Source organism: Lissotriton vulgaris, chromosome 3_1, assembly GCF_964263255.1.
Source record: "Lissotriton vulgaris chromosome 3_1, aLisVul1.2, whole genome shotgun sequence".
NCBI lineage: Eukaryota > Metazoa > Chordata > Amphibia > Caudata > Salamandridae > Lissotriton > Lissotriton vulgaris.
Window position 1 is genome coordinate 1,839,158,427 of NC_141689.1, and position 24,579 is coordinate 1,839,183,005.

Here is a 24,579-nt window from a genome sequence, read left to right on the forward strand (position 1 = left end):
AATTCCAACGCACAGAACTGATGACATTGCGCGTTCTCTTCTGTAGTGTAGTTCCTATTTTCCCAATAGGCTCTGCGCATTGGAATAACAAACAGCAGTGTAGACGTAGGACTGAGGTCATCTAGGGCTCTACTGACAATGTTAAACTTAATTTAGGTTTGTGCCAGCTAGCTCAGAGGTCACTGGAAAATTTCTTGAATGAATAGGGAGGGATAACCTTCCCTGGCTTAGACAAGAAGGGATTCAGTTTCCGACAACCGCATAAACATGACAACTTTGCTCCCTCAGAATAAGACTGTATCTCTAGAGTCGTGTGAAAACAATAGACAGCTATTTCACTCAGTCAGCAGTGCATACTTAGTTTCACCAGAGTGCAGAGAAATAGAGAGACAGGCGTTTTCAAAAAAAGGTGTTATTTATTGAGCAGTCTTCTTTCTCATGCAAGAGAAATGAATTGCTACAATTGCAATACTTATCATAAAGTAAAGTGCGTACAGTAAAAGTAGTATTATGAAATAATACTGTAAAAGCATTGATATGGTTTCTTAGCCATATGATACTTTAAAATGGATAAAATATATACATACACAAATACATTGACTAACGTACTCAACTGGTGCTTCTAACTAAGCCTACCCCGGTGTACCTGACCTAAGCCTAATACATGGGAAGGGATTAGTAAATAGCAGTTTAAGTTAAGTTGTTTAGCCAAGAATCTACATCAAGAATTCTCTTAAGGGTTTAGTCAGCTCCGTACCTTGGTAATAGAATGTGGGAGGTCTGCTATCTCTTTCTTCAGGACTCGATCTCCCAGCAACCCGCAAGGGTAGGCTGGAAACACCGGAGCTGGATTTTCTCGGCTGGAGAAAAAGACAGCGTCTCTCTCAGTGCGTCAAACAGGAGGGGCGGCTTCCGTGGGCTCTCGCATCAGCTGGGCTCTCGGGAGAGTAGATGGCCTCTCTGCTCCAAACCACCGTGTGTTTGCTTAAGGCAACTGTTGGTATTTTATACCTGGAAGGTGCCGGGTTTGACGTAAGGTTGGACATAAGACGTCACTAAGAACTAACAGTTCTTTCTGGACTTCAGGAGTTCTTGTTCAAATCAAAACAAAAGCAGGGGGGATTTTCCCGGGCTGCTGGAGGCTTGGTTTGTTTAAAGAACGCGTTGTGCATTCTAGGAGTCGATGGGAGTAGCTGTGCTGTGCTTTGGACTGCATGGGCTATTACTGAATATGGATTCGATTCTTATGCCTTTATCAGGATATTATTGATTATAACCTCATAAGGGCATAAATCGGGAATACTGAATTAGGGTCATAGATATAAACACAACACTTCGGTGGCGAATAGATCTAACCAAGGCTCTCCCCACTGCTGAAAGAGACCTTGCACCACGTCCGAGTTCTGACGCCATTCGTGATCAATCATGCACCAGTGGTTGAGTTCCTCCGCCCTGGCGTTCAAGGAACCTGCCAGGTGTTGAGCCATCAGGGTGACACCCTGGTGTTCCAGCTATGTCCAGAGGCGCAGAGCCTCCTGACAAAGGGTCCACTACCCCACCCTGCCCTGTTTGTTGCAGTACCACATGGCGGTGGTGTTGTCAATTGAACACCTGTACTACACTTCCCCAGACAGAGGGAAGGAATGCCTTCAGTGCAAGTCGGATCGCCCGCAGCTCCAGAATGTTGATATGGAGCCGGGACTGCGCCGGAGACGAGAGGCCTCTGATCTCTGCCTCTCCCATGTGCCCCGCCCATCCCAGGAGGGACGCATCAGTCACTACTATGTGCTCCGGTTGGGGAAGGGAGAGGGAGCTGCTGCTGCCCCAATTGCGGTTCGTGAGCCACCACTGCAACAGACTCTCAGTGCCCTCCAAGATCAGGACGTGGTCGGACAGGTTGGCCTGATGCTGTGCCCACTGAAACTTCAGGTCCCACTGCAGAGCCTGCATCCGCCACCTGGCGTGATGCACCAGTAGGATGCAGGAGGCCATCAGCTCCAGGAGCCGCAGCGTCAACCTGACCGAAACTCGGGATAAAGGCTTGAGCGGCACGTAGACTACTGCTGGCTCTCGAGGAGCTTACGGGACTGCTTACGGGACCGCTTGTCGTCGTGGTCGGCCCTGAGGCAGTAGAGACACCGGCGGTGGGGTTCGGTCACCGACATCAGGCGGTGACAGGTGGCGCACGGCTTGAACCGGTGGAACCCTACCGGCACCAGGAGTCGATATCGACTTGAAAAGAATAGCCAAAAACAGGCCAAAATGTTAGTCAAAAAATGACTTGGGTAACTGCTCTTCCCGGATCTGCACTTGCTGGCACGGAAAAAAGAAGAACTGTTCTAATATGGCTCTGCGTATCTGGCGTGGAAAAGCTGTGTGTAAGAACTGACGTCAGCACGCGAGGGCGGCGTCTAAGTACTCCGACGACATCATCCCGGCGATCACGACGCCGACAGACGCAGAGCCGCCTACCGACGCGCAAGGGTACTGCTGACGAAAAATCTTTCCGGATCCAGTCCGACGCCTGGGGATATTATAAGGTAAGGAATCGAACACTAACCTGTTTCTTTCAGATCAATGTTTTTTAAGCACACCATGCCACAAATGATTTTCAATAGCAGGCGTATACCTTCTTGGTGGAGGAATGCCAGGCTGCCAACAGGATGTTGCAGACTTTGGGAGTAAGGTCTAAACGAGGGAACTGTTGCTGCTCAATCTCCACGCATAAAGCAAGAGCATTAACATGTTTGGGTGGAGAACCCTCCCATGCTGCTGCGACAGAAGATCCTCCCAAATGGGCAGTCTCATCGGAGGATCGATGGCCATGCTCAGTAGCTCTGGATACCAGGGTATTCGCGCCCAATCTGGAGCCACAAGGATGACTTGGGCCCAGTCGTTCTTGATCTTCTTGAGAAATGTGGGCAGGAGTGGTATGGGCAGAAAGGCGTGTAGGCGGCCTGCACGCTACTCGATGCAAAAAGAGTCTTTGTGCGAAAACCGCCTTCAAACCCCAAAGATGCAAAATTGCTAACATTGCACGTTCTCTGCAAAGGCAAACAGACCTAACCAAGGCTTTCCCCACTGTTGAAAAATACCTTGTGCCACCTCCGGATGGAGACGCCATTCGAAATTCACTAGGCATCAATGCTCGGTTTGTCTGCTCTGGCCTCCAGAGAGCCTGGCAGGTGTTGAACCACCAGGAATATGTCCTGATGTTACAGCCATGTCCAGAGGCACAGGGTTTCCTGATAAAGGGTCCACGACACCGCCCTGTTTGTTGCAATGCCACATGGTGCGGTTGTTGTGAACACTTGCACTAGCCTTCTCTTGAGGGAGGGTGTAGGAAGCTGGCTCAGTATATAGTGAACACTTATTCAAGTGATGTACCTTGCACTAATCCAGGCAACCCTTATGTCGATTTTAGCGGTTTTTGATAACTATAGAAAGCTCGCAAAGTGGTGGCTGTGGAGAGCAGCCTTCAGGCTTATCTTGCAGGAGTGTAGAGCAGCTTGTTTTACCAACTTTAATCAATGGTACAAGTTAAATGAAAAAGAAACAGTGTTTCGCCTCCCAGCTGCTCCTCCCTCCCAAGCCACCTCATATGCAGGCGTGCCTAAGGTAAGCCCGGCTGCACCCGTCCGCGCCTGGACCGCGCCAGAACCCCTGGACCCCGCGATCACCACAACACCAGAATCCACTACGACGCCAGCACCCTCCACTCACTCAACGCCGGCCGAAAACACACCTGCTTCCAGGCTGCCCCGAAACTGACCCACAGACCCTTCTCCTGCCACACCTGCAGCTTCCATCAAAAGGGAGGGAAGAGGAATTGTAGTCCATTCAGTTCCCCTTAGGAAGTCATTAATTAATCAACAGTGGGAATGGACACTAGTCTCTACAATAACCATTGGTTATTCTTTGACAACCCTCATAGACGCTGACACAATCGGTTGTTGAAAACGTGCGGTATATCTTTTCGTCCGCCCCTTAGTCAAGCGTCAGGGCATAGTCATTGGGTTGTCAAAATAACGTGCTGTATGCCTGCCTCACCCGAGGCAACCTCCAGTTAGTGTAGAAGTGTCCAGAGATACGGGGACAGATCTCAGGAGGTGATGAATAAAACAGGGGGGGGGGGGGGGGGGGGGTTTGAGGAGTTGTAAAAAACGGTAGTTCCCTGTAACAATAATATTTATTCAAAGAAGGTGAGTACCGTTAGATAAAAAAGTAATGGTTATATTAAGTAATTGAGTTACCGGATCACCATATAACTCTTAAAGACAGGTCGACATGTTTCAGCTCACCTAGGGCCAGAAGGTCTATGGAGCTTTCGTCAGGACAAAACACAAAAAAAGGACATAGAAAGTACTCACACTATTAGTGTAGTTTTCAAAGGTTTGTACGAAGTTCTCAATTTGAGATTCCTGTAATAGTAAAACAAACAAGGTATTGCTAATAAGCATTAATTAAAGGATAATGGCACTTCGCACGCAAGCGTGGCTCAAAGTTTTGAGCTGGATACGAACAACATTAGTTCTTCAATGAAAGCGCACCTAATTACGGGCACCTATTGGGGAGGAGGGTCTGAATAGGAGGAAGTTCAGGAGGTTCGCTATACTGGAATTATTTACAATTGTATCGGTCAGTTGGATTTTGTAAACAGTGATGAAATTATCTAAAATTAACAAAAAGGAAGAGAGTCACAGGATTTCCATATGTCTAAAACAGCGTGTAACGTGGCAACATTGTGAGGGTTTTTACACAACATACCTTCGTAAGTGGTTCAAAGTTCCACATCAGGTTGCAAAAGAGTCGCTAGTAACGCGGTCTTTGCTGAAAGGTTAGAGAGCAGAGGTGGTATTTAACAGAAGTGACTCAATAAGAGTAATGTCAAAACTAGGAAATCACAAGGTACATAGAGGAAGTCCTAACCGCCATTCTTACCCACGTGTTCAGAAGCATGTGCTGCTTGTGCTGACTCTGCCCCTGGAAGAGGAGGCCTTAGTTCAGTTTCCTGTCTATAGTGGAAAAAGTAGAAATAAACAAGGGATTACCAGGTCAAAGCGCTTACTTCAAGATGGTGGCTCTGCTCAAAATTCACTCGCAAATGAATCGCAAAAATAGACATCAGTGGAGCCTGTGATGGTAGAACAATTTTTGTCAAAAGAAATTATACATCTGTATATTACATAATCTTTTTGGGAAAATTCAAAAAAACGAACGTTCTTTTTTGGGAAAATGTCATTGTTTTTTGAGAACAGATTAAGAAAACTGATGCCAGGGAATATTATCATTCAATCCCGATACATGGGTTTTAAGGCGATTTACCCATCGCTGTTCCTTTTCAAAAAGGATCTGTTCAGCATTTTGATTCTTATCATGGAGCATCTCGAGTATTGTCCAGCTCAGTTCGTCGCATGTGTGCCCAGCTTCCAAAAAGTGTGTGCTGAGTTTGGTGGTATTTTTCTTCAGTCTCACATTACTTCTGTGTTCACCTATGCGGATTTTAGCTTTTATGCAGGTCATGCCAATATATTTGAGATGGCAAGGGCATGTGACCATATACACCACATGGGTGGAGTTGCAATTCGTGTGGGATCTTTGGGTCCAAATGAAGTCAGTCAACTGTAATATTTTGGTGGTTTTAGTGAATTTGCACACGCCACAGGTACCACAGGGGAAATGCCCTGTGCCTGGAGCCATGTTGATGTTCCTGATGGTAGGTGTCGTGAAGTTTTTCTTCTTTGGTCGAGTGTGCACCAAGACATCTTTCAGATTCTTTGTTCTTTTGTTGGCGAATCTTGGTTTTGGCCAATCATACACGCCTGACGTTATTATTTTCCAGTTTTTTCTTATCAACTTTTGTACTTCATAGCTGGCAGGGCAATAGGTGGTGACACAAGTAACCAGGTCTTTTATTGGTTCCTTTTTTGCAGTTGGAGTAGGCATTCCCGAGGTTGATTCTTTGCTCTCTTTTTACATTTTGCAATCACTTGGGGCGTGTAGTCTCTTGCTCGTAGCTTTTTACTCAGGACTGTAGCTTGTTCTTTGTAATCATGTTCTTTACTACAATTGCGCTTATGCCGGAGGAATTGGCTATATGGAAGGTTGTCTCTGAGTGGGCGAGGATGGTAGCTATAATAAGACAAAAGGCTATTCTTGGCCGTAGGTTTAGTATAAGTTTTTGTCTCAAGTTTCCCATTATCTGCGAAGATGGTCAGATCGAGGAAATCAATGCTAGTCTGGCTAGCTGAAAAGGTGAATTTCAGCCAGCGATCTCTCCTATTCAGCCATTCAATGAATGTGGTTAGGTCTTGTTTTGTTTCCCAGATTAGCAGGATATCGTCAATGTAGCGTTTCCAGTATTTAATACTGGAAACGAATGGGTTGTCGTTGTTAAGGACAAACTTCTGTTCAAATTGACTGACGTACAGTCCCGCTACTGACGGCGCGAAGGCACTGCCCATGGAAGTCCCGTGGCACTGTAGGAAGAGGAGTCCATTGTACTCAAAATAATTCTCCTTTAAGGCTAACCTACAGCACTCAAGGACAAAGTGGCGGGGAGTCCGGTGGGACCATTCTTCCTGAAAGAGTAGGTCTTCGAGCATCTGCATGGTATCATCTTGTGGTAGGCTCGTGTACAATGATTCGACATCCAATCCTACTAAGATCATGTTCAGTGGGTCGAATTCTTTATCCGCAATCTGTATTAATAAGTCGCGGGTGTCTTTTTTACAACTCCTCAACCCCCCCCCTGTTTTATTCATCACCTCCTGAGATCTGTCCCCCTATCTCTGGACACTTCTACACTAACTGGAGGTTGCCTCGGGTGAGGCAGGCATACAGCACGTTATTTTGACAACCCAATGACTATGCCCTGACGCTTGACTAAGGGGCGGACGAAAAGATATACCGCACGTTTTCAACAACCGATTGTGTCAGCGTCTATGAGGGTTGTCAAAGAATAGCCAATGGTTATTGTAGAGACACCTGCAGCTTCACCTGCGACAGAACCACCAAACCTCCAAGGACATCCCAACCACCTCCGCTGCATACTCCTCAACACCCTCTCCGCACGCAAACACACCGTCGAGCTCTGGTATCTGCTCGACACCTCCGCCCCAGACATGGCCTTCCTGACCGAGACCTGGTGGAACGACTCCTCAGTGTCATTCATTGCCATAGACATCCCAGAAGGCTACAAGATCACCCACTGGGATCGCGCCAACGGAATCGGAGGGGGAATAGCCATTGTCCACAAGTCCAACCTCAAGGTCGCCACCCACGCAGACGACACCCTCAACACCGCCGAACACCTGCACTCCGGATCCACACCGACCCCAACACCACCCTCAGAGGAACACTCATCTACAGACCCCCTGGTCCCCGGGCTCAGTTCAGCGACTCCATCGCCAACCTCGCCAGCACCCACTCACTCACCTCCACGGACTACATGTTTATGTTTTTGGAATTTTTACTGTGCACAACTACCCGAGGGTGTATCGGCGCATGTCGGACTTCCTGGGCCGGAAAGCAGCCCCGTAATCATTGATTAAATAACCAGGTTTTCAGGAGTTCCCCTCCTTGGGGACCTGAACTTCCACCTCGAGAACAACAACAACGCCAACTCCGCCACCCTGATCGCCAACCTCGGCCTCAGACAACTCGTCATTGCACCCACTCACGCCGCCGGCCACACGCTGGATCCAGTTTTCTCCACAGGCTCCCACATCGCCTTCGACCACACCACCAAACTCCACTGGACTGACTACCGCTGCATCCACTTCACCTTCAAGAAACCAACCACGCACCACTGCACCCAACAGCTGCCTCGTCGCTGCTGGTGCAAAGTCACCGTAGACAAGCTGATCACCTCCCTCGCCAAGAACCCACCCACCAACCCCACCAACCCAGACGCCGCAGCCCGCAACCTCAGACAGTGGATCGACGACTGCGCCAACACCCTCGCCCAAGAAACCCTCCAACAACCACGCCAACAAGAGAGCCACCTGGTTCACTGATGAGCTATAGACTTCTAAACGCGCATGCCGGAAACTGGAGAAGACATGGCTCCACAAATGCACATTAGACAACCACGCAGCCCACAAGGACGCCACCCGCAGACACCACCACATCCTCAGATTAGCCAAGAGATCCTCCTTCAAAGACTGCATTGATAACAACGCACACGACAGCAAAGAGCTCTTCAGCATCATAAAGGAACTCTCCAACCCCAGCGCCAACGACATCCCGCCCTCACAAGAACTGTGCAACTCACTAGCAATCTTCTTCCACCGCAAGATCGCGGACATCCACGACAGCTTCAACACCACGTCCGCCCCGACTACGTCAGACTCCACCTCCCCTGTGAACACCACCAGCGCCATCCGCCTGACCTCCTGGTCCAACGTCAACGACGACGAGACACGCAAGGTCATGAATTCCATTCACTCAGGATCTCCATCTGACCCATGCCCACACCACGTGTTCAACAAAGCAGACGCAGCCATAGCACCCCAACTACGGAAGGTCATCAGCATCTCCTTCAAAACAGCGACATTCCCGGAAAGCTGGAAGCACGCCGAAATCAACGCCCTCCTCAAGAAACCCAAAGCGGACCCCAAGGACCTTAAGAACTTCCGGCCCATCTCCCTGCTCCTGTTCCCGGCAAAGGTCATCGAGAAAATCGTCAACATGCAACTGGCCCGCCACCTGGAAGACAACAACATCTTGGACCCGTCCCAGTCCGGATTCAGACGAAACCACAGCACCGAGACAGCCCTCATCGCTGCCACAAATGACATCAGGCGCCAACTAGACAACCGCGAAACATCAGCCGTCATCCTCCTGGACCTGTCGGCCGCCTTCGACACGTTCTGCCATCGCACTCTAAAGACACGCCTCCTAGAAGCCGGAATCCAAGAGAAGGTCCTTGACTGGACCACGTCCGTCCTCTCCAGCAGAACCCAGAGCGTCCGCCTCCCACCCTTCTGATCCGAAGCCACCGACATCATCTGCGCCGTCCCCCAGGGCTCATCCCCCAGCCTGATGCAGTTCAACATCTACATGGCCCCCCCTCGCACAAATAGCCCGCCATCAGGACCTCAACATCATCTCCTACGCCGACGACACCCAGCTCATCCTCTCCCTCACCAAGGACCCACACACCGCCAAAACCAACCTACACGAGGGAATGAAGGCCGTCGCCGACTGGATGAGGAGCAACTGTCTGAAGCTGAACTCGGACAAGACGGAGATACTCATCCTCTGACCCACCCCCTCAGCATGACACGACTCCTGGTGGCCGACCACACTGGGAACAGCACCAACACCCACCGACCATGCACGCAACCTAGGATTCTTCCTCGACTCCTCCCTCTCCATGGCTTTACAGGTCATCGCCGTCTCCTCTTCCTGCTACAACACCCTCTGCATGATCTACAAGTGGATCCTGACCGAAACAAGAAAAACGGTGACACAGGCCCTCGTCAGCAGCAGACTGGACTATGGCAACACACTCTACGCAGGAATCCCAGCCAAATACCTACGACTACTACAACGCATCCAAAACGCCTTCGCCCGACTGATCGTCAACGTCCCCTGCCGCAGCCACATCACCCCCCACCTAAGAGACCTACACTGGCTTCCCGTCGACAAGAGGATCACCTTCAAGCTCCTCACCCACGCACACAAAGCACTCCACAACACCGGACGAGCCTACCTTAACAGCAGACTCCGCTTCTACACCCCCACCCGCCAGCTCCGCCCGCCAGTCTCGCCGCTATCCCCCGCATCCAACGAACAACCTCCGGCAGCAGATCCTTCTCCTACCTCGCCGCCAAGACCTAGAACACCCTCCCTAAACACATACGGCAGACCCAAGACCTACTCGCCTTCAGAAGACTCCTCAAGACCTGGCTCTTCGTGCAGTAGCAGCACCCCCTCCCCTCAGCGCCTTGGGACCCCCTTGGGTAAATAGCGCGCTTTAAAAGTACTCTAATTGATTGATTGATATATATAAATAAGTATATTTATAACCCAACACTAAAACATTGGTCTATCTCATACCTGGACACATCAACACAATACACAAAAATACTTTTCAATAATCAGGTAAGTAGGCCAAATAAACACTAGTCTCCAGGGGGAGACCAAACCATATATTAAGAAATTGGAATGCAAACTGCAAAGGAGAAAGGTACTTGGATCCGAAGACCCAGAGGAGCATGGGACATAAGGAACCACCCACGGTACGTACCCAGGAACCCCACGGAGACTGTGTGCAAAGTGGAAATACAGAGGTGTGCCCAATGGAAGTCAATGGAGAAGTCGCAGTTCTAGTTTTAAAGGAGGAGGACCCTGAAGAAACCCATTGGAAGACAGAAGATTGGAGAGCCACCCCACCACCCGTTTATGCCCCAGGAACCAGGTTAATTGCACCAGGGAAGCCAAGCGCATAGGGGTGAAGTGACATCGGAACCTGCCGTAGACAACAATGGGATCCTTCAAAGAAGAGGTCTCTAGAGAAGACTGAACGAGTCCGGTGGAATCCTCGGGTGGGTTCTGGAAGTGAAGAACCTGCAAGCAGAGGAGACAGTCTATGCCACTCTGAGGTGACAAGGATGCATGGATACACAATGCCCATCAACAGGAAAGGCATTGTTCTCGACCTCTGAGTGCGCAAGGACTCACCCTATGAGATCAGAACATTGTCTGGTGGTAGAAGGCTGGCTTAAGCCAGTTGGGGACCACACTAATGGTTGGCAAGTTTCAGGGGATTCCTCGAACGGGTCATCTGTGTCCAATTTGTAATAAATATGTCACTGCAATCAGTGCAGGCTTCTTATGCTGAAATGTTTGGTACCAAACATCCCATGCGTTAGTGAAGCCATCATGGGCTGGGGAATTCGTAATGACCAGTGTCCAGCCCATGTACAGACTTATGGCTTCCCTGGTCATTTGTAATATCCAGTAATCGACATGGATATTACATGGGTATATTTGCTTATGCAGATATGCACTCACAGGAGATCTATACTGCACCCTGCTTTAGGGCTAAGGCCTGCTAGAGGGGTGTCTTACCTTTATCCCATGCAATGTCTGTGGGCGTGGAACACAGGGATGTGTGCCATGTCGACTCTTCAGTTTGGTCTGCATAGAGGCACGCAGTCTGCAATGGCAGAGTGCAGGGCTTTGGAGAGGGAACCCTAGGGTGGCACAATTTGTGCTGCTACCCCTTGGGGTGCCTCTTCAGTGCTAATGCCCTAGGTGCCCAGTATACCATTTACTAGGGACTTCCAAGGGGTGCCAATTGGAACATTTCCAGTAATCGACATTGATATCGCAGGGGTATATATGCTTATGCAGATATGCCCTCACAGGAGATATAGTGCACCCTGCCTTAGGGCTAAGGCCTGCTAGAGGGGTGTCTTACCTAGATCCCAGGCAGAGTCTGTTGCATGGGACACAGGGATGTGTGCCATATCGACTCTTCAGTTTTGTCTGCACGAAGGCCTGCAGTCTGCGATGGCAGAGTGCAGGTCCTTGGTGAGGGGACCCTAGGGTGGCACAATTCGTGCTGCTACCCTTGGGGTCCTTCTTCAGTGCAATGTCCTAGGTGCCAAGGATACCATTTACCATTGACTGTGTGTGCCATGCCTGCCAGTACTACATGTGGTGTAGGCAAGTCAACCCTACTGCAGGCCTTACAGCCCTAAGGCAGGGTGCACAATACCCATGTATGGGCATATCAGCACTGTGCTTGTGAAATCTTTTGTTTTTGATATATCTTAAAAGGGTGCTCCTATCAGTTCCCAGACCAAATTACTGTGTTCATTTGCTTTTGTGTGGAACTTCTTTTTTGTATGGATTTTTTAACACTCCCTGGCTGCACGCATTTAAGATACTTCTACGAAAGCTGTTCACAGTTTAAGCCCAATTCATTGTCAAGATCAGATTTCTTCTTACAGAAAAAGCAGACAGCTTCTAATACTATGCTGGAATGCTCGCTTTTTATGACTTAGTGGTGTAAAGCAAATGTTTTAGCCTTAGAATGTTTGTGTTCTTTCCTGTTCATGCCTCAGTACCTTTCTTTGCACACATAGGCATTATTCATTGATTTTTTCAACGTAATCTATTTGGTCATTATGATCTAAATCTAAATGTAATAAATATGGCGCGTTAAAAATAAAGTTTATATACAAGAGCTAGGCTATATTTTACTACTAAACAAGCAGCCACAAGTGCAGTTACCTTGCAGTTAAGAGGGATTTGATTTGAATTGTGCAGCAGGTGCAGTGGCAACGGGCCAAAAGCTCTAGGGACCCCACTAAACCCAGATTATTGCTAAAATGTAAAGCTAAACAGGCAGTCACAAGTGCAGTTACCTTCAGGACAACAGGGTCATGATTTCAATAGTGCAGCTGATGCAGTATTACCAGGACCAAAAGCTCTAGGCACTCCACTAAACACCTAAAACTGCAATATTTTACTACTAAACAGGCAGTCACAAGTACTTGCTGGCAACCGGGTCATTTTTTGAATGGTGCAGTGGCACCTGGTCCAAAAGTTGTCAGAACTCCTCTAAACACCTAATATTGCTATGTTTTACAAATACACAGGCAGTCATACGTGAAGTTATTTAGCAAGTACTAGGGTCATTATTTCAATAGTGCAGCAGGTACAGTGACTCCAGGCACCCCACTAAACACCTAAGATTGATATATTTTATTCCTAAACAGGCAACCACAAGTGCAATTATCTTGCAGACAATTGGGGCATGATTTGAATGGTGCAGCAGGTGCACCAGTATCAAGTCCAAAGGTTGTCAGAACTCCTCTAAACACATAACATTGCTATATTTCACTACCAAACAGGCAGCCACAATTGCAGTTACCTTGCAGTTAAACAGGACTTAATATAAATGGTGCTGCAGGAGCAGTGGCTCTGGGGCCAAAAGCTCTAGGGACCCCACTAAACCCAGATTATTGCTAAAATGTAAAGCTAAACAGGCAGTCACAAGTGCAGTTACCTTCAGGACAACAGGGTCATGATTTCAATAGTGCAGCTGATGCAGTATTACCAGGACCAAAAGCTCTAGGCACTCCACTAAACACCTAAAACTGCAATATTTTACTACTAAACAGGCAGTCACAAGTACTTGCAGGCAACCGGGTCATTTTTTGAATGGTGCAGTGGCACCTGGTCCAAAAGTTGTCAGAACTCCTCTAAACACCTAATATTGCTATGTTTTACAAATACACAGGCAGTCATAAGTGAAGTTATTTAGCAAGTACTAGGGTCATTATTTCAATAGTGCAGCAGGTACAGTGGCTCCAGGCACCCCACTAAACACCTAAGATTGATATATTTTATTCCGAAACAGGCAACCACAAGTGCAATTATCTTGCAGACAACTGGGGCATGATTTGAATGGTGCAGCAGGTGCACCAGCATCAAGTCCAAAGGTTGTCAGAACTCCTCTAAACACATAACATTGCTATATTTCACTACCAAACAGGCAGCCACAATTGCAGTTACCTTGCAGTTAAACAGGACTTAATATAAATGGTGCTGCAGGAGCAGTGGCTCTGGGGCCAAAAGCTCTAGGGACCCCACTAAAGCCAGATTGTTGCTACTTTTGACTACTAAACAAGACAGTCACAAGTCCATTTATTTGGCAGGCAATAGGGTAACAATATGAATGGTGCAGCAGGTGCAGTAGCACCAGGACAAAAAGCTCTAGGCACTCAACTAAACATCTAATATTGCTATACTTTACTACAAAACAAGCAGTCACAAGCGCAGTTACCTTGAAGACAACAGGGTCATGATTCAAATGGTGCAGCAAGTGCAGTGGCACTGGGCCAAAAAGCTCTAGGGACCCCACTAAATGCAGAATATTGCTATATTTTACTACTAAACAGGCAGTCACAATCGCAGTTTATCTTGCAGGCCTTTGGGCCATGATTTGAATGGCGCAGGGGTCCAAACGCTCTAGAAACCCACTGAACACCTATTAGTGCTATATTTTACTAATAAATAAGCATTCACAAGTGCAGTTACCTTACAGGCAATATAGTCACGATTTGAATTGTGCAGCAGGTGCAGTGGCACATGGGGCCAAAAGTTGTCAGAACTCCTTTAAACACCAAATACTGCTATATTTTACTACTAAAAAGGCAGTTTATCATGCAGGCACGATTTGAATGGTGCAGCAGGCGCAGCGGTACCAGGCCCAAAATGCGTCAGAACTCCTCTTAACACATAATATTGCGATTATATCAATTAATTCTATTATTTCCCGCTTTCATTTTTCAAAAATTTGCTATTACTTACCCGCACTACATCACTAGTAACACAATATATTGGCTATTTGTACATAAACAAAACAAGTCATAGCACTTTAACAGACTTTCTGTAACTTGTATTGTACAACTACTCAGCAAACTAAAACTTACAACTAAAAAGAGCTTATTATTAATCACATAGGCGAGACCTAATGCATTTGTCAATACTTGTTTTTCTAAATTGGTCTTGGATTTCTAATGTATTGCCTCTGAGTCCAACAAATGCTTAGCACTACAATCTGATATGCCTAACTGCTCACCCACACTACCAGAACAGAGAGCATTAGTATTTCCTACGTTTGCCTCTAAACCAACTGGGGACTGGACTCTTCACAGTGTACTTCGCTTTAGTACACTGTATAGAGAACCAGCTTCCTTCAGATGTAATTTACAAAATTATGTGTGATATAATTTAGGAAAAGTAGGTCGAAAAGGACCCAGCAAAAAGTCAGACCACCCTAACAGGTGGCGTTTACACAGACCTATAAAGTAGTGAGAGGTTTCTGCAATTAAAAAAAGATTATTTTGTGTGTGAAATGTCAAAGACAAAGGCTATGACGTGCTTACTGTTCTCCTCTTAGCAAATCATGAAATCTATGTTGGTGAATCAAGATGCAAAACACTGAATCTATGCCCCTCATGGAACGAATGGGTCTTCATAACGAGGTATAACATGACAAAAGCAACTGTAGCAGAACAACTTTGTTTTTGTCGCAAGTTCTTAAAAAGGAGACCACTTAAATCAACCAAGGGTATTTATGCCAATGAAAACACTGCCCAGACACTAGTACAAACACTGAACTCCACTGCAGTGTGTACAGGAATTGAAAAACACGCTAGATTCCAGCGTTGCCAAGATGTCCGTCTGTGATCCTGGTATGCAGTCCGGCTCAGAGCGGCATAAGCAAATATTTTCATTCATGTTTTTGATTAAAATGGCACATAGAAAAATAGTGCAGCCGTGTAAAGGCGCACTGTGTGTTTTTTATGGTAGCTAGAATTCTCCTAAGGAGAAACCTCGCTAGAGGAGCACGTTCATGGAAAACAAAAATGACACAAAACAGATTTAGGTGTAAACAAGAAAAGGTGTGAGGTTTTTTTATTTTCTTACGGCTTCCTCCAGTTCTCACAAAAACGATGAAAAACATGTACAAGTCGAAAAGTTCAACGAGTTTGGCTTTCCAGTGAAAATCTGAATTTAAGTGATGCTTTAATATCACATGTCCAAGTTTAACATTCTGTTATGGAGTGTAATGTGATGTACTATTCACTCCCACGTGTTGAAGCAACCACGAGAAAAAGCTGAGCAGATTTGCTTGTGAGTTACAGGAAAGTTTCACAATGCTCGTGTGAAAAGGGTGCCTCGAGTTTCAGCGCCAACTAACACTCTAGAACAAAAAATAAGCTGGGCATACCTGAAAGAAAATTGGAAACTTATGCAAACTATGTGAAGGTCAAAATCCTGAAACTAGGCAGATCTTGGCTCCTGTTGACAAAACTTTGAACACGCCTAGACAACAAGCAGGCCCGTTTCATGCGCATGTATTTTCTGCGAGCTTCTGACTCACCTTCATCACCAGCTGCTTGATAAACATCAGTAAGAATGCTCGCAGCGTGAACATTTCCTTCTGATCTGGTCGAGGGCCGTCTTCACATAAAAAGAAAAGAAATGGCACTAAATTACTGCAAATGTCAAGCAGATAATGAATAAATGAGTTAAAAGTGCAGCAGCATGAGACACGAAAGCACGCAAACAATTAAATGTGCCCCTTCAATCATAAAATATGTTCTTTTTTAGGCCTGCTATCTACAAATCCTAAGAAAAGCTGTAAAGGGATCATGAAAAGCAGTGGTCAGCCATTATGCGCAAGGGCTGCAAGTAATTTGAGGAAAATCAAATACTGCTCTCAAGCCAGCCTTCAAACCCATTCCATACAAAAAATAAAATACGAGTCCTGAGATGCTACACTGGCTCATAAATTGATTTGTATTGGCGAAACTGACATGCGCACTTACGTTTCCCCAACCCAGCTGTACAGCACAGACTCGCTGTGCCTGAGCAAGCGTCTTTGCAGCCCGCTCAGGCCAATCCCCACGATGCTCTCATACTGAACAGCAGCACGGGGATTGGATGGGAGTCTTAATGCTGACCAGGAACTGCACCAGAGGAGCGCAAGGCTGCCGGCAGCACCAGGTAAGTGGTTTTTAAAAAACATTTTTATCATTATCCCCCTGCATGCTTCCTGCTGGACCCCTCGTCACCCCCCACGCACCCTCTCCACCTGCCCCACAGGTATTTTTCTGTGTCGACTGCAACTGTTGTATTGGTTCATTTGGTTGACCTTTCTTCTTGCCTGGGGAGTATTGTCTAGATTTCAGAATCTTATCACACAAACTTCGAAGGTGATAGGGCAATACCATCTAAACATACCTAAACCTTTAGGTGTGATCCCACTGCGGTCCTGAGGATTCACTGTCCAGTAGTAGAACTTCAGCGTGTGCATGACCAGCAGCACGGTGCCGACCCTTCGGATGGCGTTATATATGTTGACTGTGCCAATGAAGTCCGTAGACAAGTAAGTGTAGAGACTCAACTGAACCTGCAGCGCCAAAAGGGACAAAAGTGAAAAATGTATGACGCCTTCACAGTCGGGAACACACACAAAAGCTTCCTTTTCAGGTGGGGCAGCAAAGCTTTGTCGGTTTTATCTGCTTGGCAGACTGTTTTCAGGGCAGAGGACATGTTCCTATCTTAAGAAAGAGCGATGGCATCTTGTTCATACAGTCCTCCTGATGGTCAAAGTGAGCAACTAACTACCTGATTTAGAGTTTGGAGGATGGGTGCTCCTTCACAAACGTGACGGATATCCAGTCAGCTCGATTACAAGTACCACATGATATAATGTACTTATAATAAGGGTACCTGGATAATTGTCACGTTTGTGGTGGAGTAACAGCCAGTCAAACTCTAAATCAGGCCACCTATCCACAGCAAATAGAGCATTCAGTCCTACTCTCTCCATAAAGACCCCCAAAAACAAACCAACAGTTCCGTTTTGATAGCACAGGAGTAACGAGTGCCTATGTGACCAACAGAAAAACAGAGCTTTAAGAATAGCTACTGAAGGAAAGGTTTTGGTTTTGCCCACTTACTGATTGCCTTGAGTACAGCATATGATTAGGCAGAAATTCTTCAGGTAAAAGAGTGTCTGTGTTGCACTTTTCTCCCTGTGGCTAAGTTTATACTCGATGTAGCAGGACTGACTTACCTATGGCGACATGCCAACGATCAAGGCTATAGGCCTGATCTTTTACTTTGAAATTACAACAGAATAGGTAGGCATGACATATTTATTGTGAAATGCATATGTTAAAGGCTTTTATTGGTGGATTGTTATTCCAATTTGCTACAGACTGTAGGCAGGTATTGTGTGACAAGGAAGTTCACTGATTACCATGATAGGCAATGCTTTTGGTGCTGGTTACCCCCTCTGGCAGATCTCTGGGATAGAAGGTTTACACCATGATAATCCTTGGTAATTATCTTAGAGCAGGTTGTATATTGTTTTGCCAAGGGTAATGTTGTATATATATTTGTATTTTTATGACCGTATGTATGCATGAGAGATGCCTTATGTGAAAGTTTATGCTCAATACAGGAAGGCAGCATTGGTTTTGGTGACAAATCAATGATCAAGGCCTGCCTGGTTCGTTGGGAAAGTGTGTTTAAAGTGTTTATCATAAAAAGGTACCACGAGGGCAGTAGGTCTCATTTACTGTGAAAAGCATTTTAGAGCTAATAGACCTTTGGGAACATTGTTATTACACAGGTTTAAATAATGTAAACAAGTATTTTGTTACATAGAATTTCCCAGATTACCACAGTAGGCAAGTATGTTGGTGTGATTATCCACTCTGACATATCCTGGGGTAGAAGAGTTACACTGCTTGAATGGTTAGGTGCCAGAAAGAGGGGTTGTGTCTTCTTTTGCCAACTGTGCACATATTTATAGTTTTGAGGCTGTATGTCTGATGGTTGCCTTGTGACAAAGCTTCTGGTCAATGTAGCAGTCTTAGATGGTTAAGATGACAAGCTAATTTTGAACCTTATAGGCCTGAATGGTTCACTGGGATAGGTTATGTCAGATCCCACACATGAAATTTGTTGATTATGTAGGCCTTTAAATGTAAATTGGTATTACACCATGTTAAATCCAGTAAATAGTTATTTTGTTACATGGACTCCCACAGATTAACTTAGAAGGCAGGTATTTGGATACCCACTATGACAATCTCTATTGATCTGCACATTGATATTAAACATTATTAAAAACTCTTAGAAAGGCCTGGGAGATTTGCTACCTGCCAGGCCCCTGAAATAAATAAAAAAGGAATAATACAAAAATACATACACATATACATACAAATGTGCACAGGAATTAAAGGGTCTTTGGATCAGACCACGTGTGTTAAAGTGTCATTCGCATTCTGCTTGGCAATGCATCTTTCCACTTGAGCCATTGGCTGTATTCTGGGCCGCTGGAATTATGCGGCATGAGAGGGAAAATTATGCGGCAGGGTTGAGTAAATTACATCCCCAAAAAATGCAAATTATGCGGCATATTGCAGTACATATCTTTTTTAATGCTACTTCATTATTTTTGTACTTTTTACACATAACACTGTATGGGAATTGGGTGCACATCATTAGTATCAGTTTAATACTCAACTATACCTATAAGCAAAAGAAAGGTGGCAGGTCAACCTTTGCAAAAGGCATTCCACTGCACAGAAACGCATGCCGGTGTGTTTTTAGTAACTATTGAACTGTTTCAGGTAGAAACGAAATGTTTTGGTTGTTAAAATCTGCAGATTGTGCAGCAGGTGATGGATTATGTGGTAAATGCGGCAAATATATAATTGTGCAAAACTCCATGCAGATGCAAAACCACCTAATTCCAGTAGTCCTGGCTATATTGCGCTGTGAGTGGTGGCAATTAATCATGTGCACACCCGCACGAAAAGCAGTGCACTACAGTTATCAGCCTGGAGGTCCTGTCTTATTTTCCATTTTTCTTTGTAGTACCACTTTCATTTCTTTCCTTATTAATGTATTGGAGCACCCTGCGACTTCTCAGACAGTGCTGCCAGGCTATTTGCTGATGCTCATTTAATTTTAACTGTGCGCTATCCCGCAAGACAACTGTTTAGAAACCAGACAGCTATATGACACTGTCCATAGATGAACCTTTGTTTTACAATTCCAAGATAGCTGTCACATTTGAAAACATTGTAGACCATCTTGGATTGGCGTAACCAAGAATGCAAATGCTACTTACCAGTATGCATCTGTTCTTGGCATGTAGGGCTGCTGACATTCATATCTGTGCATAGTCCGCCACCTAGTGTTGGGTCCGGATGATTGCACATTGTTGTCCTGGAAGAGTCTTCGAAGTATCACGAGATAGGTGGCTCCTCCCCTGGACTACAGTGCGCATGGGCATCGCCTCCATCCCCAGATTGTTTTTAGCCATAGGCAGAGATGGAGTGCAGAAGTGAGTGATGACCATGCTATGAGCATATGTTTGTATATGAATACATACTGCAGCTGCTACAGGCGCCGGGGAGGAGGGTGGGCGATATGAATGTCAGCAGCCCTACATGCCAAGAACAGATGCATACTGGTAAGTAGCATTTGCAGTTCGAGGCATGTGGGCTGCTGAATTCATATCTGTGCATAGAATACATAGCAGTCCCTCCATTAGCGGCGGCCGCCCGTGCCAGCTGCAGCAGTCTGAAAAAGCGTTTTTAGAACAGCCTGACCAACAGCTGCCTGTTGTTTTGAATGCACGTCTACACAGTAGTGCTTGGTGAAAGTATGAGTGGTAGACCATGTGGCTGCTCTACAGATGTCTTCTAAGGGAATGTTACCTAAGAATGCCATAGAGGCCCCCAACTTTCTAGTGGAGTGGGCCCTCGGTGGTATAGTGAGAGTGCGCTTTGCTTTAGCGTAGCAGATCTGAATGCACTTTACTATCCATCTAGCTATTCCTGCTTTGGAGATTGCGTTTCCCTTGTGTTGAGTGGCAAAAGCAACAAAGAGTTGTTTGGTTTTGCGGAAATCTTTCGTCCTGTCCACATAATACATCAAGGCCCTCTTTACATCAAGAGTGTGGAGCATCCGCTCCGCCAGCGTCTCTGGGTTTTGGAAGAACACCGGCAATTCAATAGTTTGGTTCATGTGGAACTGTGAGACCACTTTGGGCAAGAATTTAGGGTTAGTGCGGAGCACCACCCTGTTGGCATGGACCTGGAAGAAAGGTTCTTGGATGGTGAGCGCCTGCAGTTCGCTAACCCTCCGTAGCGATGTGATTGCTACTAAGAAAGCCACCTTCCAGGTCAGAAACTGCAGTTCGCAAGAGTGTAGTGGCTCAAAGGGGGGACCCATCAGCCTTGTAAGGACCACATTGAGGTTCCATTCCGGTGCTGGTGGAGTCCTTGGTGGAATGACTCTCTTGAGTCCTTCCAGAAAAGCCTTGATAGCAGGGACCTTAAAGAGTGACAGGTGCTGCCTATTTTGGAGGTATGCTGCCATAGCCGACAGGTGAATGCGGATGGAAGAGTAAGCTAGATTACACCGATACAGGTGAAAAAGGTAACATATGATATTTTGAATGGAAGCGTCTAGCGGGTCAATGCTGTGCTCCACGCAGTAGACGACAAACCTCTTCCATTTAGCCGCATAACAAGCTCTAGTGGTGGGCTTTCTCGCTTCCCGAATGATGTCCATGCAATCGGGAGGAAGATTAAGGTAGCCAAATTCTAGGACTTCAGGAGCCAGATCGCCAGGTTGAGCTGTTGCGGATCTGGGTGCTGAATGTCGCCATGGCTCTGCGTCAGAAGGCTGGGAGTGAGATGAAGCCTTTGATGCGGTACCACGGAGAGTTCCAGAAACGTGGTGTACCATGGTTGGCGAGCCCACGTAGGAGCAACCAGGATGAGAGTCATCGAGTGCTGCCTGAGCTTGCGTGCCACCAGCGGTATCAGAGGTGCTGGGGGAAAAGCGTACGCAAATCTGCCTGACCAGTTCATCCACATCGCATTGCCCTGTGATTGGGGGTGTGGGAACCTGGCGGCGAAGCTTTGGCATTTTGCGTTCTCCTTTGTGGCGAACAGGTCTATCTCTGGATGACCCCACCTTTGGAAGTACGGTTGGAGTACTGATGGATGTAACTCCCACTCGTGCATCTGATGGCTGTGTCTGCTGAGCAGATCCGCCATCTGGTTGTCCTTGCCTGGGAGATGTTCTGCCATGAGGAATATGTTTCTCTGAATGGCCCACTTCCACATGCTCTGAGCCAGATGAGACAGCTGTGGAGAGTGTGTTCCCCCCTGCTTTTGGATGTAGTACATGGCCGTCATGTTGTCCGTTCGGATCAACACGACCTTGTTGCACAGATGTACTTTGAACGCCTTTAAGGCCATGAAGATTGCCATCAGTTCCAACACATTGATGTGCATCTTCCTTTGCTGAAGTGTCCATAGTCCCTGCACTGTGTAATGGAGTACATGAGCTCCCCATCCCTGGAGAGAGGCGTCCGTTGTCAGGATGATCTGTGGGACAGGCTCTTGGAATGGTCGGCCCTTGCAAAGGTTTTGTGGCTTCCACCAATGCAGAGAGTTGTACGCCCGACCGCTCACCAACACTAGGTCTGTCAGTTGCCCATGAGCCTGAGTCCACTAACGTGCCAGGCACTCCTGAAGCGGACGCATATGTAGTCTCGCGTGCGGGACAATGGAGATGCAGGAGGCCATCATGCCTATCAACTGCATGAACACCCTCGCTGGAAGCGAGGTCTGGGGTCTGAATCGTTGGATCAGCGCCTGGATGCCGGCGATTCTCACTGAACTCGGCTGCGCAGTGGCCGCCAGAGTGTTGATTGTCGCGCCCAGATACTGACGCACGTGGGCGGGCTGGAGATGGGACTTTGGGTAGTTCAGAGAGAATCCCAGATCGTGCAGGAGGTGAATGGTGCGTGACACGTGGTCTACGCACTGCTGTTCCGTCTTTGCCTGAATAAGCCAGTCGTCGAGGTATGGAAAAACATGGACGTGCTGGCGACGGAGATGCGCTGCTACAGTCGCTAGGCACTTGGTGAAAACTCTTGGTGCCGTGGTGACCCCGAACGGCAGGACCCTGAACTGGTAATGCTGGTCTAAGATTTTGAATCTGAGATACTTCCTGTGTGAAGGATGCAGGGGAATGTGAAAATAGGCATCCTTCAGATCCAGCGTTGCTAGGAAGTCCCCCTGTTGAAGTAGGGGAAGCACCTGCTGCAACGTGAGCATATGGAAGTGCTCTGAGTTGATGTACCAGTTCAGGGGCCTGAGGTCCAGGATCGGCCTGAGTGATCCGTCCTTTTTGGGAATAAGAAAATACAGGGAGTAAACCCCTGTTCCTTGTTCTTGCAATGGAACGAGCTCTATCGCCCCTTTTTGCAGCATGATTAGTACTTCTTGCTGCAACAAGGTCAAGTGCTCGTCGGACATAGCACGGCCTCTTGGCGGTATGTCCGGTGGAATGGACGTAAGTTCTAGACAGTACCCGTACTGAATAAGAGACCTCACCCACCTGTCCGTGGTGATGGACCTCCACGCCGGCAGGAACTGCTGTAGTCTCCCCCCGACAGGTGTTGTGTGATCGGGGGGAAGTGACAAGACGTCACTGCTTGTTGGAGGCGGTGGACCTGGAGGCATTGTTTCCACGTCCTCTGCCCTTGATATTATTGCCTCTGTAGCCACCCCTGCCCTTGTTGTTGTTATACGAGGACTGGGTGTTACCCTTGTAGTATTGCGTGGTTTGGGGTGCCTGGCCTCTTGAGGTGCCTCTTGAATTGGAGCGGCGAAAAGAACCACCCCGAAACTGCTGGCTTTGTAAAGCCCCCATAGACTTGGCAGTTTCGGTATCTTTTTTCATTTTCTCTAGGGAGGCATCCACTTCGGGGCCGAACAGGTGGTCGGGATTCACCGTCTGACCCAGTAATGTGGTTTGTATGTCGGGCTTGAACCCAGAAATTCGAAGCCAGGCATGGCGTCTGAGTAACACGCTTGTATTGATAGCCCTGGAGGCAGTGTCTGCTACATCCAGGGCACATTTGATGGATGCATTAGTAATGAGTTTACCCTCCTGAATGAGCATCTCCCCCGCCTCCTTGTATTGGTCAGGCAAGTGTTGTAGGATGGCCTCTAATGTGTCGTAATGGGCCCTATCATAACGTGCAAGCAGTGCTTGGGTGTTAGAGATCCTCCAAATGTTTGCTGCCTGTGCAGCAATGCGTTTGCCCGATGCCTCAAAGATCTTTGACTCTTTGTCTGGGGGAGGAGCATCACCAGTAGTCTGCGAATTCGCCCTCTTTCGAGCGTTGGACACCACCAGGGAGTCCAATGGCAAATGTCCCTTAATATACGTGGGATCCGTGGGCGCCGCCTTATACTTCCTGTCGATGCGAGGATTGACCACCCGCGCCCGGGTGGGCTCCTTAAATACCTCCTGTGCATGCTTCAGCACCCCTGGGAGCATAGGTAGCGTCTTGACTTGCTTTTCGGCTACCGAGAAGGTGTCGACCAAGAAGTCCGCATCCACCGGGTCTGAGTGCAGTTCGACGTCATGGTTCGCTGCAGCTCTTTCTATTAATGCATTAAACGCCGCCGAGTCTTCCGTCGGGGACGTTTTAGTGGCGAAAAGTTGAGTGTCCTGACCCGACTGCAGGTCGTCCGTGTCGCCTCCTGCTGTCCAGGGCACTTGCTCCTCGTCCTGATCCGAGTACGCAGGATATGTGTACTCGTCGTATTCCTCTTCCACCTCTGGCACAGGGGAATGGGCCGGCGAGCGTTCCATGGCTTGTGGAGACAGAGGTTCCATCAGAGCCGAAGAGTCCGCAGAGTACTCTTTGTTCTTTAATGGAATCCTAAAGGGTTCCAATGGCGGCTCCGAGGTAATCTTTCTTTTGAGGAGCGACAATTTTCCGGTGTTGGCGTCGATTGTCACCTCTCGACGTTCCTCCACCGCGAGCGGTTGGAGCCGAAGCTTCGATACCACCAAGGCAGCTTTCGGCGTCAATGCTTGCTGAGAATGTCCGCTCTGCTTAGGCGCGAAGGCCTTCGGCGCCGACTTGGGAGGAAGGGTAAAACGGATGGGCGTTTGTCCCTTGGCAGGCTTCGGCGTGGGCCTTGG

The 24,579-nt window shown here is 47.4% G+C and overlaps 1 protein-coding gene across 1 annotated transcript in view; it reads right to left on the reverse strand.

Annotated features, from left to right (window-relative positions):
• LRBA (LPS responsive beige-like anchor protein) overlaps positions 1-24,579 on the reverse strand; it is a 2,444,222-nt gene that overhangs the window by 2,099,160 nt on the left and 320,483 nt on the right. The window contains exons 14-15 of the mRNA XM_086962285.1: positions 16,777-16,945; positions 15,914-15,993 (exon numbers count right to left, since the gene is read on the reverse strand). Coding sequence (XP_086818411.1) covers positions 15,914-15,993; positions 16,777-16,945 — 249 coding nt within the window. The remainder of the gene's footprint in view (positions 1-15,913; positions 15,994-16,776; positions 16,946-24,579) is intronic.